The sequence below is a fragment of the Natator depressus genome, chromosome 11 (assembly GCF_965152275.1).
Source record: "Natator depressus isolate rNatDep1 chromosome 11, rNatDep2.hap1, whole genome shotgun sequence".
Classification (NCBI taxonomy): domain Eukaryota; kingdom Metazoa; phylum Chordata; order Testudines; family Cheloniidae; genus Natator; species Natator depressus.
In genome coordinates, this window is record NC_134244.1 from 1,227,255 (window position 1) to 1,241,216 (window position 13,962).

The window sequence follows — 13,962 nt, forward strand, 5'->3', positions numbered from 1 at the left end:
GCTTGGAGGGCTCCCAGGATGGGCTGGGGATGGGGTGTGAGCCCCTTGGCTGGTGGGAGGTGGGACCGACCCTCTCGGAGCCTTCAGCACCCCTGGGTCACACCGTGAGCTCCCCTCAGCAAGTCTACTGGGTTGAACTCCTGAGGGAGCCTTGCCCACCCTAAGGGAGCAAAGCACCCCCACCTTCCTGACTCTGCAGTGACTCTCCGCCAGCGGGCTACAACCAGGAGGGTTATTGGATGTCTGGACACAGTGTAGAGTCCTTAGGTTAACACAGTGACAGCAGCGTCCAGCTGGGTCAGCCTGAGCCCAGAACCCTCCAGCCCCTCTCCAGTCCCCATGGAAGAGCATCCTGCTTCCAGAGGCCCATACGTAACAGCCCCAAAGGGCCCTCCTTTTTCATGTCTCTGGGTGAACGTGGTCACCTGGCCCTCTTCTTTAGTCCTTTTGTTCTCCAACTAGTCCCAGCTTGGTGCCCCACCCCCCCAGTCATTAGTTGATAGGTACCAAATGGCCAGGCCATGGTCTGGGCCCAGACTCCAGACAGCTTTTCCCCGACCTAGTTAACCGTGCAGCACATAGGGGAAACTGAGGCACGCACAGTCATCAAACAAAATGCTATGAAAAATTCCCACTCCATCAAGGGGTCTGTGGTGTGAGGGGAGAGGGCCCTTCCCGCAAGGAGTGTCACCTTGGCAGTGCACCAGCTGCCCGAGGATCACCCCAACTCCCCAAATGGGGCAGGTCTCAGGGACGCCACTGCCCAGCGCAGCCTGAGGGGAAGGCCCCAGAGCAAGCACTGTGGTGCTCCGGTGATGGTGCCCCGGGAAGGAGAGCCGGCTCCTTGCCAAGGGCTGAGCAGCTCTGGGTGAATCCTCTCGCTGGGCACTCCATTGCTCGCTGCAAGGCCCTGCCTGCAGGGAGCCTGGTCTCTGTCTGGCCACGGGGGCAGCGCACCTGGCATCTCACCACTGGGCCCAGTGGGGTGGGGCCAGCGATGGGAGCAATGCCAGGCTGCGGAGAGGACAGGCAGCCTGGACTGGGTGCCAGGGCCAGGGAGATATCTCAGGGGCTGCGGTTTGGGAGTATTAAAGGGGGAGCTGCAGTGACTGAGGTGGGGCAGGAACAGCAACGTGCGAGGCCTTGGGGGTTGGGGGGAGGGTGTGATGCTGTCACGGGGTCCCCGGGCGATGCTCTGGAGCTTCTCCCCACGAAGCCAGGCAAGACTCTGGGGAAGTCTCCTCTCGGGGAGCAGCCTGTCTGCAGGACACACAGCTCACCCGGCTTCCACCTTCCTGGGTCTGACCTCGGAGCATTCAGCCTCCTCTGCCCCTCCGTGCGCTTCCCACAGCGAGTCCGCCCAGGCGGGGTCCTGGGGCAGCCAGAGGGTCCTGCCCCCCAACTCCGCAGTCAGACGGGACTCTCAGCCAGCCAGTAACACAGAAGGTTTATTAGACGACAGGAACATGGTGTAACACAGAGCTTGTAGGTGCAGAGAACAGGACCCCTCAGCTGGGTCCATTTTGGGGGGCAGTGAGCCAGACAACCCCGTCTGCCATTCACTCCATGTCCCAGCCAGCCCCAAACTGAAACTCCCTCCAGCCCCTCCTCCTCTGGGCTTTGTCCCTTTCCCGGGCCAGGAGGTCACCGGATTCCTTTGTTCTCCAACCCTTTAGCTCTCACCTTGCAGGGGGGAAGGGCCCAGGCCATCAGTGGCCAGGAGACAGAGTGTCAGCCATTTATGTACCCTGGCCCTTTGCTCTGCAACAATGACACCCCCTTATCCCACCACCTAGAGACTTAAGAACTGCCTAGGGACTTGGGAGCTCAGGGAGTCAGGGGAGAGGAGCCCAGCAGCATGGGTCCTCCCTCTGCCCTCCTGCTGCCCCACCCCGCCCCACCCCCACCTCCTGGGAGGGCAGATCAGCTGGGCCTGAATCCTGAGACAGAAACAGCCGAGCGGATGCGGGGGCTGGCTCAGGGGGGTGGGGAATGGGGCATGGGGCTTGTCCCCTCTGGGGGCGCTGGCTCCCGGCCCCAGGCGGGACTGGCTGGCTCTGGGGGGCGGGGAATGGGGCAGGGGCCTGTCGCCTCTGGGGGGCGCTGGCTCCCACCCGGCCCCGGGTCCGGAGTGACTCCAAGTTGCGGCCATCTGCTGGCCGCGGGTTCTCGTCCCCCGGAGGGTGCCCCGGCCGGGGCTGGAGCTGGGAGGGGGAGGCCGTCCCGGCGCGGGGCTCCCTCCCCAGCGTTAGCCGCACGCTCCTCGGCCCCGGGCCGGGCGCTGCAGCTGGCATCGTGCCGTTGCCACGGTAACCCCGGCCTGCTCCCCGGTGCCCCGCTGAGCCGGCGCCGTTTGGCTCCTGCCCGTTCCCATGGTTACCTCCCCGGGCCGGAGCAGGAGGGACAATGGGGCTCCCCCTTCCTGGCTGGGGCTCCCCCGCCCTGCCCCTCCCCCGCTGGCGCATGCAGCCTCAAGACCCGCAAGCTGCGGGGGGCTGGCCGGGGGGCTCAGGGCCTGCCCCTTGCTGGCTCTCGGCCCTGAGCTCTCTGCAGAGCCCGGGCCCGCCTCCCGCTGTCCGGATCGGCCCCGGGGCGTCCCCTGAATCGGGGGGTCCCCCCCCCGCCGCGCCCCGCACCTGGCAGGGTGCAGGGGCTGACGGCTGCCCGGTGGGCCCCGCGGTCACCCCCAGCCGCTGCGCTGACGGTGCCCCCCCCCACCCCCAGCGCAATGAGGCCGCCCCGTTCCCGCGCCCCTCGCACTTCGGCGACACCTTCCACTCGGTGCTGCTCACCTTCCTGGCCCTGGCCTGCGTGGCGGGCGTGGTCATCGCCGCCGGCATTGCCGTCTGCCTGCGCCAGCACGCCAAGCAGCGCGAGAAGGACCGGCTGGCGGCCCTGGGGCCCGAGGGCACCGGGGACAGCACCTTCGAGTACCAGGTAGGGCCTGGGCAGCGCCGCGGGGGGGGGGCACAGCGGGGACCGAGTCCTCGGGGCCTGAAACGGCCGGGGCTTGGCGCGGAGGGGCGGGCTGGGAGGGGGGGATGCTGCGGGCTCAGTGCCGAGGGGCAACTGGTCTCGCCCCCGCCCCCCAGGAGCTGTGCCGGCAGCACATGGCCGCCAAGTCGCTCTTTGGCCGCGCGGAAGCCCCCCCGGCCCCGGCAGAGAACTCCCGGGTCAGCAGCGTCTCGTCCCAGTTCAGCGACGCCCCCCAGGCCAGCCCCAGTTCTCACAGCAGCACGCCGTCCTGGTGCGAGGAGCCAGTGCAGTCCAACATGGACATCTCCACCGGCCACATGATCCTGGTGAGCTGCACTGCGGGGCGGGGCGGGGCGGGGGGAGAGGGGCGTTGGGGGGTGTGCACTGCCCCCTGCTGGAGACAGTGAGCCCTGGGGTGTGTGTCCCCATCCCCGTGTGTGTGTGTGTGTGTGTGTGTGTGCACTGCCCCCTGCTGGAGGGAGTGAGCCCTGGGGTGTGTGTCCCCATCCCCGTGTGTGTGTGTGTGTGTGTGTGTGTGTGTGTGTGCACTGCCCCCTGCTGGAGACAGTGAGCCCTGGGGTGTGTGTCCCCATCCCCATGTGTGTGTGTGTGTGTGTGCACTGCCCCCTGCTGGAGACAGTGAGCCCTGGGGTGTGTGTCCCCATCCCCGTGTGTGTGTGTGTGTGTGTGCACTGCCCCCTGCTGGAGGGAGTGAGCCCTGGGGTGTGTGTCCCCATCCCCGTGTGTGTGTGTGTGTGTGTGTGTGAACTGCCCCCTGCTGGAGGGAGTGAACCCTGGGGTGTGTGTCCCCATACCCATGTGTGTGTGTGTGCACTGCCCCCTGCTGGAGACAGTGAGCCCTGGGGTGTGTGTCCCCATCCCCGTGTGTGTGTGTGTGTGTTTGTGTGTGTGAACTGCCCCCTGCTGGAGGGAGTGAGCCCTGGGGTGTGTGTCCCCATCCCCGTGTGTGTGTGTGTGTGTGTGTGTGCACTGCCCCCTGCTGGAGACAGTGAGCCCTGGGGTGTGTGTCCCCATCCCCATGTGTGTGTGTGTGTGTGTGAACTGCCCCCTGCTGGAGACAGTGAGCCCTGGGGTGTGTGTCCCCATCCCCGTGTGTGTGTGTGTGTGTGTGAACTGCCCCCTGCTGGAGGGAGTGAGCCCTGGGGTGTGTGTCCCCATCCCCGTGTGTGTGTGTGTGTGTGTGTGTGTGTGTGTGTGCACTGCCCCCTGCTGGAGACAGTGAGCCCTGGGGTGTGTGTCCCCATCCCCATGTGTGTGTGTGTGCACTGCCCCCTGCTGGAGACAGTGAGCCCTGGGGTGTGTGTCCCCATCCCCGTGTGTGTGTGTGTGTGTGTGTGTGTGTGCACTGCCCCCTGCTGGAGACAGTGAGCCCTGGGGTGTGTGTCCCCATCCCCGTGTGTGTGTGTGTGTGTGTGTGTGTGTGCACTGCCCCCTGCTGGAGACAGTGAGCCCTGGGGTGTGTGTCCCCATCCCCGTGTGTGTGTGTGTGTGTGTGTGTGTGCACTGCCCCCTGCTGGAGGGAGTGAGCCCTGGGGTGTGTGTCCCCATCCCCATGTGTGTGTGTGTGTGTGTGCACTGCCCCCTGCTGGAGACAGTGAGCCCTGGGGTGTGTGTCCCCATCCCCGTGTGTGTGTGTGTGTGTGTGTGTGTGTGTGTGTGTGTGAACTGCCCCCTGCTGGAGGGAGGGAGCCCTGGTAGGAGTGGGTGGGTGTGTCTCCATCCCTGCTGCCCCTATCCCTGTGTGTGTGTGAACTGCCCCCTGCTGGAGGGAGGGAGCCGTGGTAGGGGTGGGGATGTCACTGCTGCCCCCTGCTGGAGGAGATGCCTCCTGCTGCTGGCCCAAATGTCCCCGCCCCAGGGGCTCCCTCCCCTGCCCATGTGGCCTCTTCTCCGCGTCCGACCCCAGGGAGGCTGCCCTGCCACGGCCCGTGGCCCTGCCTGGGTGGGCCCCGCCCAGTGGCGCTCCCTGCCGGCGCTGACCCGCGAGCTGCCCCCGCAGGCCTACATGGAAGACCACCTGAGAAACCGCGACCGGCTGGCCAAGGAGTGGCAGGCCCTGTGCGCCTACCAGGCTGAGCCCAGCGTCTGCACTGCCGCCCAGAGCGAAGCCAACCTCAAGAAGAACCGCAACCCCGACTACGTGCCCTGTGAGTGCCCTGCCCCCTCGGCGCGCCCCCCTCCCAGCGGGCTGTGACCCAAAGAGCTGCCAGCCCGGCCGGTGTCACACCAAGGGTCCTCGGGGTATGGTGGGGTCTGGCCATGGGTAGAGGGGGCCATACAGGCTGGGGGAGCCCAGCCAGCGGGGGCATGGGGGTGTGCCGACCGGCATGGCCTGGACAGGGAGAACCGGTTCTCTCCCCTGCCCCCAGGAGCTGATCCGCGGGCAGAGCTGAGGCCCAGCGGATCCCGGGGTGCATGGCACCCTGCCCAGCCCCGTCTTGCTCGCTCACGGCTCCCCTTGTGCGGTGATTTCCCAGACGACCACGCCCGGATCAAGCTGAAGGCCGAGACCAACCCATCCCGCAGCGACTTCATCAACGCCAGCCCTATCGTAAGTGAGAGCTCGCCTGGGCCCCATGTGCCGGCCCTGCCCCCCAGCCCTGCCCCCCCCAGCCCACCTGCCCCGGGGCGACCGGGGAGTTCCTCAGAGCGGGGTTCTCCCTGTTACACTCATGTACCCACCCCTCCCCCCGCCCTGTACCGACACTCGTGTGTGCCTGCTCGCCTGGTGCCACCTGACGTGTCCGTTTCCTGGGGGGCCCCCGCTGCACCCCCATCGTGCTGTTGAGGGAAGTGTCTGATGCGCTGTCTCCTGGCCCAGATTGAGCACGACCCGCGGATGCCAGCGTACATCGCCACGCAGGGGCCCCTCTCGCACACCATCGCCGACTTCTGGCAGGTAAGTGCTGGCCGCCGGGTGCTGGAGCGGGACCCTCCCCACCCCTGGCTTTGCGGCGTTAGCCCTGGCTGGGCACAGAGGTGCCCACAGCGGGGTGCTGTCCAAAGTTCCCTCTAATTTTTGGCAGGCCGCGTGCGCACAAAATGTCTTCTGTGCAAATTGCTGGGCGTCTGTGCAGATGTTTGCGTGCGTGGGGTTTCACCGTGTGCCCGGGGTTTCGGTGCTGTGTGGGCGCGCACGCGCACAGCTTGGAGGGACCGGTGGCGCTGTCCCGTCGGCACTGCCTGGGAGGGGGCTCCCCTTGCATCTCCCCTTGCTCGGCTCTGAGTCCCTCTCCTGTCAGTGGGCAGACTGGAGGCTCCCTGGAGCGCTGGGTCACAGGGCCTCAGGCAGGCATGTGTGAGGATGGCGGGTGGGCATCATCTGGGCCGGACCTTACTGTGCCCTGGGGTGCCCCGGTTTCCTGAGCCAGGGGCAGGAAGCAGCAGGGAGGTGCCCAGTGCCGGCTGCTGGGGCCTGCTGGGGCTGCTCCCCCAAAGAAAGCCCAGTCCCCTTGCCAAGAGGAGTCTCTGGACAGGCTCAGCAGGTGCAGGCTGGGGCCCCAGGCTTTGGCCGCTGACCTCTGCCCTCCGCTGGGCTCCTCGCAGTCCCCACTGGCTCTCCCAGCAGAGCCCCTTTAACCAGCACCCCTGAGCCTGGGCCCGGCCTGCCGGCGCCCGCTGCTGACGGCGTGTGCCCTGCGTGCAGATGGTGTGGGAGAACGGCTGCACGGTGATCGTCATGCTGAGCCCGCTGGTGGAGGACAGCGTCAAGCAGTGCGATCGCTACTGGCCCGACGAAGGCTCCTCCCTCTACCACATCTACGAGGCAAGTGGCGGGGTGGGCGGGGGGCATGGCCCATGGGGTGAGCGGGCAGAGCGCAGGCCCGGCTGAGCGTGCAGCCCCCGGGATGGAGCTGGGGCTGGCTGGCCGTGACTCCCTGGGCCTCTCCGTGCAGGTGAACCTGGTCTCGGAGCACATCTGGTGCGAGGACTTCCTGGTGCGCAGCTTCTACCTGAAGAACGTGCAGTCGCAGGAGACCCGCACTCTGACCCAGTTCCACTTCCTGAGCTGGCCAGCCGAGGGCATCCCCACCACCACCCGCCCCCTCCTGGACTTCCGCAGGTAAGGGGCAGTCTCCTCCCAGCCTGGCGAGGAGTGGGCCAGGCCGCAGGCTCAGGGCAGATGGGCTGGCAAAGCCAGGCCTCTTTCGGGAGCCGTCAGGGAAAGCACCGGCCCGGGTCCCGGGGGTGGCTCTGGGAGGGGCTGGTGCACAGCCCTGTAGGATGCCCAGTCAGCTGGGGCCCCAGGGGCGAGCAGGGCAGCCAGGGGGCGTTGATGCCCACTCGGAGGGGGCTGTGCTTGTAAGTCCCTCGGGGCTCCGTGGGTCTGGGAGGCTGGGGAGCGGTGTCACGGAGTCCCCGGGCGATGCTCTGGAACTGCTCCCCATGAAGCCAGGCAGGGCTCTGGGGAAGTCTCCTCTCAGGGAGCAGCCTGTCTGCAGGACACACAGCTCACCCGGCTCCACCTTCCTGGGTCCGACCTCGGAGCATTCAGCCTCCTCTGCCCCTCCGTGCGGTTCCCACAGCCAGTCCACCCAGGCGGGGTCCTGGGGGGGCCAGAGGGTCCTGCCCCCCAACTCCGCAGTCAGACGGGACTCTCAGCCAGCCGGGGAAACAGAAGGTTTATTAGACGACAGGAGCATGGTCTAAACCAGAGCTTGTAGGTGCAGAGAACAGGACCCCTCAGCTGGGTCCATTTTGGGGGGCAGTGAGCCAGACAACCCCGTCTGCCCTTCACTCCATGTCCCAGCCAGCCCCAAACTTAAACTCCCTCCAGCCCCTCCTCCTCTGGGCTTTGTCCCTTTCCCGGGCCAGGAGGGCACCTGATCCCTTTGTTCTCCAACCCTTCAGCTCTCACCTTGCAGGGGGGAAGGGCCCAGGCCATCAGTGGCCAGGAAACAGGGTGTCGGCCATTGTCTGTGTCCAGACCCCTGCACATACCTGCCCTCTAGGGCTCTGCAATGATCATACACCCTTACCCCACCCCCTAGATACTTAAGAACTGCCTAGGGGAAACTGAGGCACCCCCACACTATTCAGAGGAAACAGTCCCACTTTGTCACAAGCGGGTGTGCCGACTTGCAGAGCTGGAGCTGGGCCAGCATGGGCCGGCCGCGAGAAGTGGGGAGGGAACCCTGACAATGATCCTCGTCCCAGTCTCTGCCTGTGGGCCATGGGGAAATGGCGGAGAGAAAAGGCCCTGAATGTCCTGGGGCAAACTGCCCCCGAGCAGCATGGGGCTCTGGCCAAAGGGCCTGGGAGCGCGGGCGGGGGACGGGGAACGGTGCCCTGCCCTGCCGTTGGCGTGGGATGCGGAAGCGGGAGGAGTTCTGGCAGAGAAACCAGGCCCTGGGCGAAGGGCCCGGAGAGCCTAGGGTGGGGGCCAGCTCAGCTATTGCAGCTGGGGCAGAGAGAGCTGCTCCTTGCGGGAAGCCCTGCGGGGGAACAGGGAGTCTGGGGGGGCAGGGGATGAGACCCTAGTTCCCCACTGCAGATGGGAGCCCAAAGCCTGGTTTGACCTGGGCCTGCGTGCACAGGGGCCTCCCACCCTGCAGCGAAGGGAGGTGAGTCCTGGGTTCTAGGGCTTTGTTGGCCCCAGCCAGAGGGTCGCAGTCCCCTCTTGGGGGCTGCATGGCTGGAGGAGGGGATTGCTGGAGGGACAGGACACTGGGCCCTCCAGACCCAGGGCTCAAGGAGGATTCTGGACGGGGGGGGGGAGGGGGGGGTTGCAGTGGAGCAGGCCCTCCTCTGGGATCCCGATGGCTGGGGAGTCTGTCAGGACCCCTGCCCTGGCCCCAGGGCTGGGCCAGAGGAGCCCTGCAGCTCAGTGCTTGGGGGGCGCTGCAGGAGAGCTAGACCCGCAGAGGGGCTGGTCTCCGCGGGTGGGGCACGGTTACTGTGCTCCAGGCTGGCAGGGAGGTGATTTCCAGCCCCTGCCTGCTGGGCTGGGCCCTGGCGGGTGTGGCTGGTGGGTACCTGGGCTTGAGGCATGTCTCCCCCGATAGAGACCAGGCCTGGTTCTCGTACCAGCCTCTTGCTGACGAACGGTGCCGCGCGTCTCGGTTAGCTTGGGGCAGGAGTGCAGGCCGGGGGCTGTGGCCATGGGTTCCCCCCTGCACCCGCTGTGGCGTTGGGTGTGGGGAGGAGAGTGGGCGTAACCCACGGCACTCAGAGCTGGGGGCAGCAGGGCGGGTCGCGGGCACTGCCCCTCCCTGGCGTCCCCGTGGGGCTGACGGTGTTACCGGCTCCCTGCCAGGCGGGGTCTGCAGCCAGCCCGTCTCTGGCTCTAACTGCTGTCAGTGCCGCGTCTTCCCCAGGCCGCCCCAGCGCCAGGGGTGGGGGGCTGTGTGCGCCACATCACCGGGCTGGACCGGAGAGGGGCGCCCGCTGCTGCACCGGCCCCTCCTGCCGCCACCTTGGCCTCGGGGGGGGGGGGGGGGGGGGGCTGTGTTTTGAAGCCTCATGTTGGTTGTGGCCGTCTGTGCTGCCCCCGGGCCCCTCTGTGGGGCAGGGCCCCACAGCCCGGCTGGGATCTCCGCGCGCTCGCCCTGCCACTCACGCGGTCTGCCCCCTTCTCTCTCTCGTGCAGCTGCCAGTGGCATTTTTGTGATTTGCAGCTAGTAATCTGGGTCCAGTTGCATAGTCACAAAAGTGAGCATTGGCAGCCGTGTCTGCTGCATGGAGCCCGGGCCCCTGGACTCCCGCCAGCGCCCCACTTCGGTGCAGAGCGCCGGGCCCGGGACGCTGCTGTGGGCCTGTCTCCAGCCCCCGCCCCACGGGGCTGCTCCCCGGCAGAGACCGCGTAGGGGGGGTTGCTAGAGCCCACGTGCTGCATGGAGCTGGGCTGGAGGAGCCGCGCCCAGGGCCGGGGATGGCTCCCCTCCCCACCCATCTGTGAATGCCCTGGCCCCCTCTGCTGTGTGTGGCCTCCTGCAGAGACGCCCCAGCCAGGCCTGTCGGGAGCAGGGACGCCAGCCCTCCCGGCCGGGGCAGGGGGGGTGTGCCCGTCGCTGCAGGAACGGCCCCCGGGGTGAGGCGGCTGGGGCTGAACAGCGGGCAGAGCGCATCGCCGGCCCCACTGTGGAGAGCCCTCGGCTCTGGGTCCTTCCCACTGGGTCGCCAGGCCCCAGGACATGACCCCGCCCAGCCCTGTGTGTGCCCCGGGGCAGGGCTCTGCTCTGGGCTGCGGGGGTCTGGAGGCAGGGCTGGCTGGGTGGGAGCTGGGTGGGCGCTGGCTGCTCTCACCTGCTCTCTCCTTGTCCTTGCAGGAAGGTCAACAAGTGCTACCGGGGTCGCTCCTGCCCTGTTATCGTGCACTGCAGGTAACGGCCCCTCCATCCGCGTTGAGCGCCGCTCGGCCCTGCCCGGGGGTCCTGGGGGGCCCTGGCTGCCACCCTGCCTAGGGCAGTCTCCATCCTAGCAGGGGTTCACTCACGCTGCCCCCTCCTCCCTCTGCGGGATGCCCCAGGCTGGCCTGGGGCCCGTTCCCCTGCCAGGGCGGGAGGGGGAAGAGCATATGCAGCACAGTGGGGACCCCCGAGAAGCCTACAGTGGCTCTCCCCTCCCCCCACCACCCCTATACCCTGCTGGGAGCCAGGTGTCCCCCCTGTGCAGTGGGTTGATGGCGCGTCCCTGGAGCTGCAAGTGTCTGTGTCTCTTCCAGTGACGGGGCGGGCAGGACCGGTACCTACATCCTCATCGACATGGTATTAAACCGAATGGCCAAAGGTGAGTGCGGCCGTGGCCCCTCCCAGCGACCCCGCCCCCCCAGCCCCCCCGCGTCCAACACGCGTTCCTGGCATTGGAGCCCCATGTCGCCTGGTCCTGGCGCCCAGCCCCGGCCCCGTTCTCCCTGGCCCCCCCATGTTGCCCTGCGCTCGGCACCTGTCCCTCTGGCTGTCTCCTATCATAGAATCATAGAATATCAGGGTTGGAAGGGACCTCAGGAGGTATCTAGTCCAACCCCCTGCTCAAAGCAGGATCAACCCCAACTAAATCATCCCAGCCAGGGCTTTGTCAAGCCGGGCCTTAAAAACCTCTAAGGAAGGAGATTCCACCACCTCCCTAGGTAACGCATTCCAGTGTTTCACCACCCTCCTAGTGAAAAAGTTTTTCCTAATATCCAACCTAAACCTCCCCCACTGCAACCTGAGACCATTACTCCTTGTCCTGTCCTCTTCTACCACTGAGAATAGTCTAGAACCATCCTCTCTGGAACCACCTCTCAGGTAGTTGAAAGCAGCTATCAAATCCCCCCTCATTCTTCTCTTCTGCAGACTAAACAATCCCAGCTCCCTCAGCCTCTCCTCGTAAGTCATGTGTTCCAGACCCCTAATCATTTTTGTTGCCCTTCGCTGGACTCTCTCCAATTTATCCACATCCTTCTTGTAGTGTGGGGCCCAAAACTGGACACAGTACTCCAGATGAAGCCTCACCAATGTCGAATAGAGGGGAACAATCAAGTTCCTCGATCTGCTCGCTATGCCCCTACTTATACATCCCAAAATGCCATTGGCCTTCTTGGCAACAAGGGCACACTGCTGACTCATATCCAGCTTCTCGTCCACTGTCACCCCTAGGTCCTTTTCCGCAGAACTGCTGCCGAGCCATTCGGTCCCTAGTCTGTAGCTGTGCATTGGGTTCTTCCGTCCTAAGTGCAGGACCCTGCACTTATCCTTATTGAACCTCATCAGATTTCTTTTGGCCCAATCCTCCAATTTGTCTAGGTCCTTCTGTATCCTATCCCTCCCCTCCAGCGTATCTACCACTCCTCCCAGTTTAGTATCATCTGCAAATTTGCTGAGAGTGCAATCCACACCATCCTCCAGATCATTTATGAAGATATTGAACAAAACCGGCCCCAGGACCGACCCCTGGGGCACTCCACTTGACACTGGCTGCCAACTAGACATTGAGCTCATGTCCTAGCTCTGCCCCTCATCTGCCCGCATCCTCCCCTCCACATCCCCTGCATGTGCTCCGGGGCCCAGCCCTGGCTGCGGGCCCCCCTAACCCCTCGTGTGCTCTGCCCTAGGCGTGAAGGAGATTGACATCGCTGCCACGCTGGAGCACGTCCGCGACCAGAGGCCCGGCATGGTGCAGACTAAGGTGCGCCCCTTCCCCGAGCTAGGCCCCAGGCCAGCAGGTCAGCCCCGGGCCCAGCTCAGCCCCGGGGCCAGCCCAGCCCCCTGCAGGGAAGGGGCAGGGCCCCCCCTATGGAGCAGTGGGGGGCAGGCATACAGCCCTTCTCCCCTCTGACATCGCTCGCTGCTCCCAGACAGCACCTGGCCCCACAGCCGCTGTGCCCCCCACCCAGGCACTGGCTAGTGCTCCCAACGGGGGGCAAAGATCCTGGGCCGCTGGCTTCCTTCCCAGCACGGGGGGCACAATGGGGCTGCCCCTTCCCAGGGCGGCGGGTTCCTCCATTCTGCTGGGGCCAGGCTCCGGGACCAGCCTCCAGGAAGCAGGGCCCTGGCGCTGGGCAGCCCTGGCGCTGGGCGGCCTTGCCCATGAGCTGGGTGGGCACTGGCGGCTGCGGGCAGCACGGGGGAGTGATGGCCAGGGGGGCACAGCCCTGCCCCCTCACGCTGGGCAGGCACTGCGCTGCTCCGGGGTGGGTCTCACCCTGCTCTCCCCTCGGCAGGACCAGTTTGAGTTTGCGCTGACGGCCGTGGCAGAGGAGGTCAATGCCATCCTGAAGGCGCTGCCCCAGTGACCCGCTCACCTCGCCTCCGGCCCCCTCGTGCCCGTGTGCTTCGAGCGCCCGCCTGCCGGGGCTGCTCGCCCGTGTAACGTCGTGTCTGTGATGCTGGTCGTCTCCCCCGTCCGCCCTCGCCCCACTGGGCTGCCCGGGCCTCGTCTGGCTGCCACCTCCTGCTGGGAGCGGCTGGGCCCGGAGGAGGAGTCGTGCTGACAGCAGGCACAGGGCAGCCTGAACCCGCGGGGGGACAGGGGCTGCACCGGCTGCCCTGAGAGGTTAAGATGGGACCATGCTGCGCCCCCCCCCCACAGCTGCCCCTGCATGCCCAGTGCCCACCTGCCTCCTGTGCACAGGTGCCCACGCACAGCCCCTGCCACGGGCTCCTCCCCGTGTGTGTGTGTCTAGTCACGCTGCCCCCGCCCAGCCCCCCAGGCCCTGCCCACGGCCAGGGAAGGTCTGACCCAGCACGGGGCGGTTCTGAGCTCTCCCAGGAGCCTGCAGCTGCTGGGCCAGGAAGCAGCCGCTGCCTTTGCTTCTCCTACCCCCAGGAGTTCTGCGGCTCTGCGCCCTCCCTCTGGGGGCAGGGGCCCTGCAGCTCTCGCCAGGCTGGCCCCAACCTGCCCCGCTCCTGTCCCTCCCACTGCCGGTCTCCGTGCCCGGGGGCGGACCCTTCCCCCCCAACCCCAGTTCCCAGGGCAAGAGGTGATGCAGCTGGAACAATCCTTGCCAGGCTGAGGGCCCCCCTGCTCTGGTGATGCCAGGGGCCTACCCAGCCAAGCCCTTGGGTGTGGCAGCCCGGCGGGGGAACCCTCCCCCCCCCCAACACCCCCTGTGTGGGTCAATCAGCATCAGTCGAGCAGAAGAGAAATTTCTAGAGAAATATAATTTTGTATCTTGATGTGAATAAAGTTCTCGTGTCGCGTTTGTGCAGCTGCAGCCCGGCCTGGCCTGTCTCTGTGGGTGGTTCCCTGCCTGGGGCTGGGGGCTGTGCCCCTCCCTGCACCCTCCAGCCAGGCCCCTCACTGTGCCATCCATCAGGGCTGTGAGTGTTTCCCTGCCTGGGGCTGGGGGCTGTGCCCCTCCCTGCACCCTCCAGCCAGGCCCCTCACTGCGCCATCCATCAGGGCTGTGAGTGTTTCCCTGCCTGGGGCTGGGGGCTGTGCCCCTCCCTGCACCCTCCAGCCAGGCCCCTCACTGCGCCATCCATCAGGGCTGTGGGTGGTTCCCTGCCTGGGGCTGGGGGCTGTGCCCCTCCCTGCACCCTC

General features: G+C 66.4%; 1 protein-coding gene across 2 annotated transcripts in view; it reads left to right on the top strand.

The window, feature by feature from the left end:
• PTPRN (protein tyrosine phosphatase receptor type N) overlaps nucleotides 1-13,582 on the top strand; it is a 49,467-nt gene extending 35,885 nt beyond the window's left edge. The window contains exons 13-23 of one of the 2 annotated variants that reach the window (XM_074966965.1): nucleotides 2,725-2,937; nucleotides 3,093-3,302; nucleotides 4,997-5,144; nucleotides 5,475-5,548; nucleotides 5,819-5,896; nucleotides 6,644-6,763; nucleotides 6,894-7,060; nucleotides 10,266-10,319; nucleotides 10,661-10,725; nucleotides 12,032-12,105; nucleotides 12,641-13,582. In XM_074966965.1, the coding sequence (XP_074823066.1) occupies nucleotides 2,725-2,937; nucleotides 3,093-3,302; nucleotides 4,997-5,144; nucleotides 5,475-5,548; nucleotides 5,819-5,896; nucleotides 6,644-6,763; nucleotides 6,894-7,060; nucleotides 10,266-10,319; nucleotides 10,661-10,725; nucleotides 12,032-12,105; nucleotides 12,641-12,712 (1,275 nt within the window). In that variant the 3' untranslated portion in view covers nucleotides 12,713-13,582. The remainder of the gene's footprint in view (nucleotides 1-2,724; nucleotides 2,938-3,092; nucleotides 3,303-4,996; nucleotides 5,145-5,474; nucleotides 5,549-5,818; nucleotides 5,897-6,643; nucleotides 6,764-6,893; nucleotides 7,061-10,265; nucleotides 10,320-10,660; nucleotides 10,726-12,031; nucleotides 12,106-12,640) is intronic. The other variant, XM_074966966.1, reaches the window with a different exon arrangement.
• The last annotated feature ends 380 nt before the right edge of the window (nucleotides 13,583-13,962 follow it).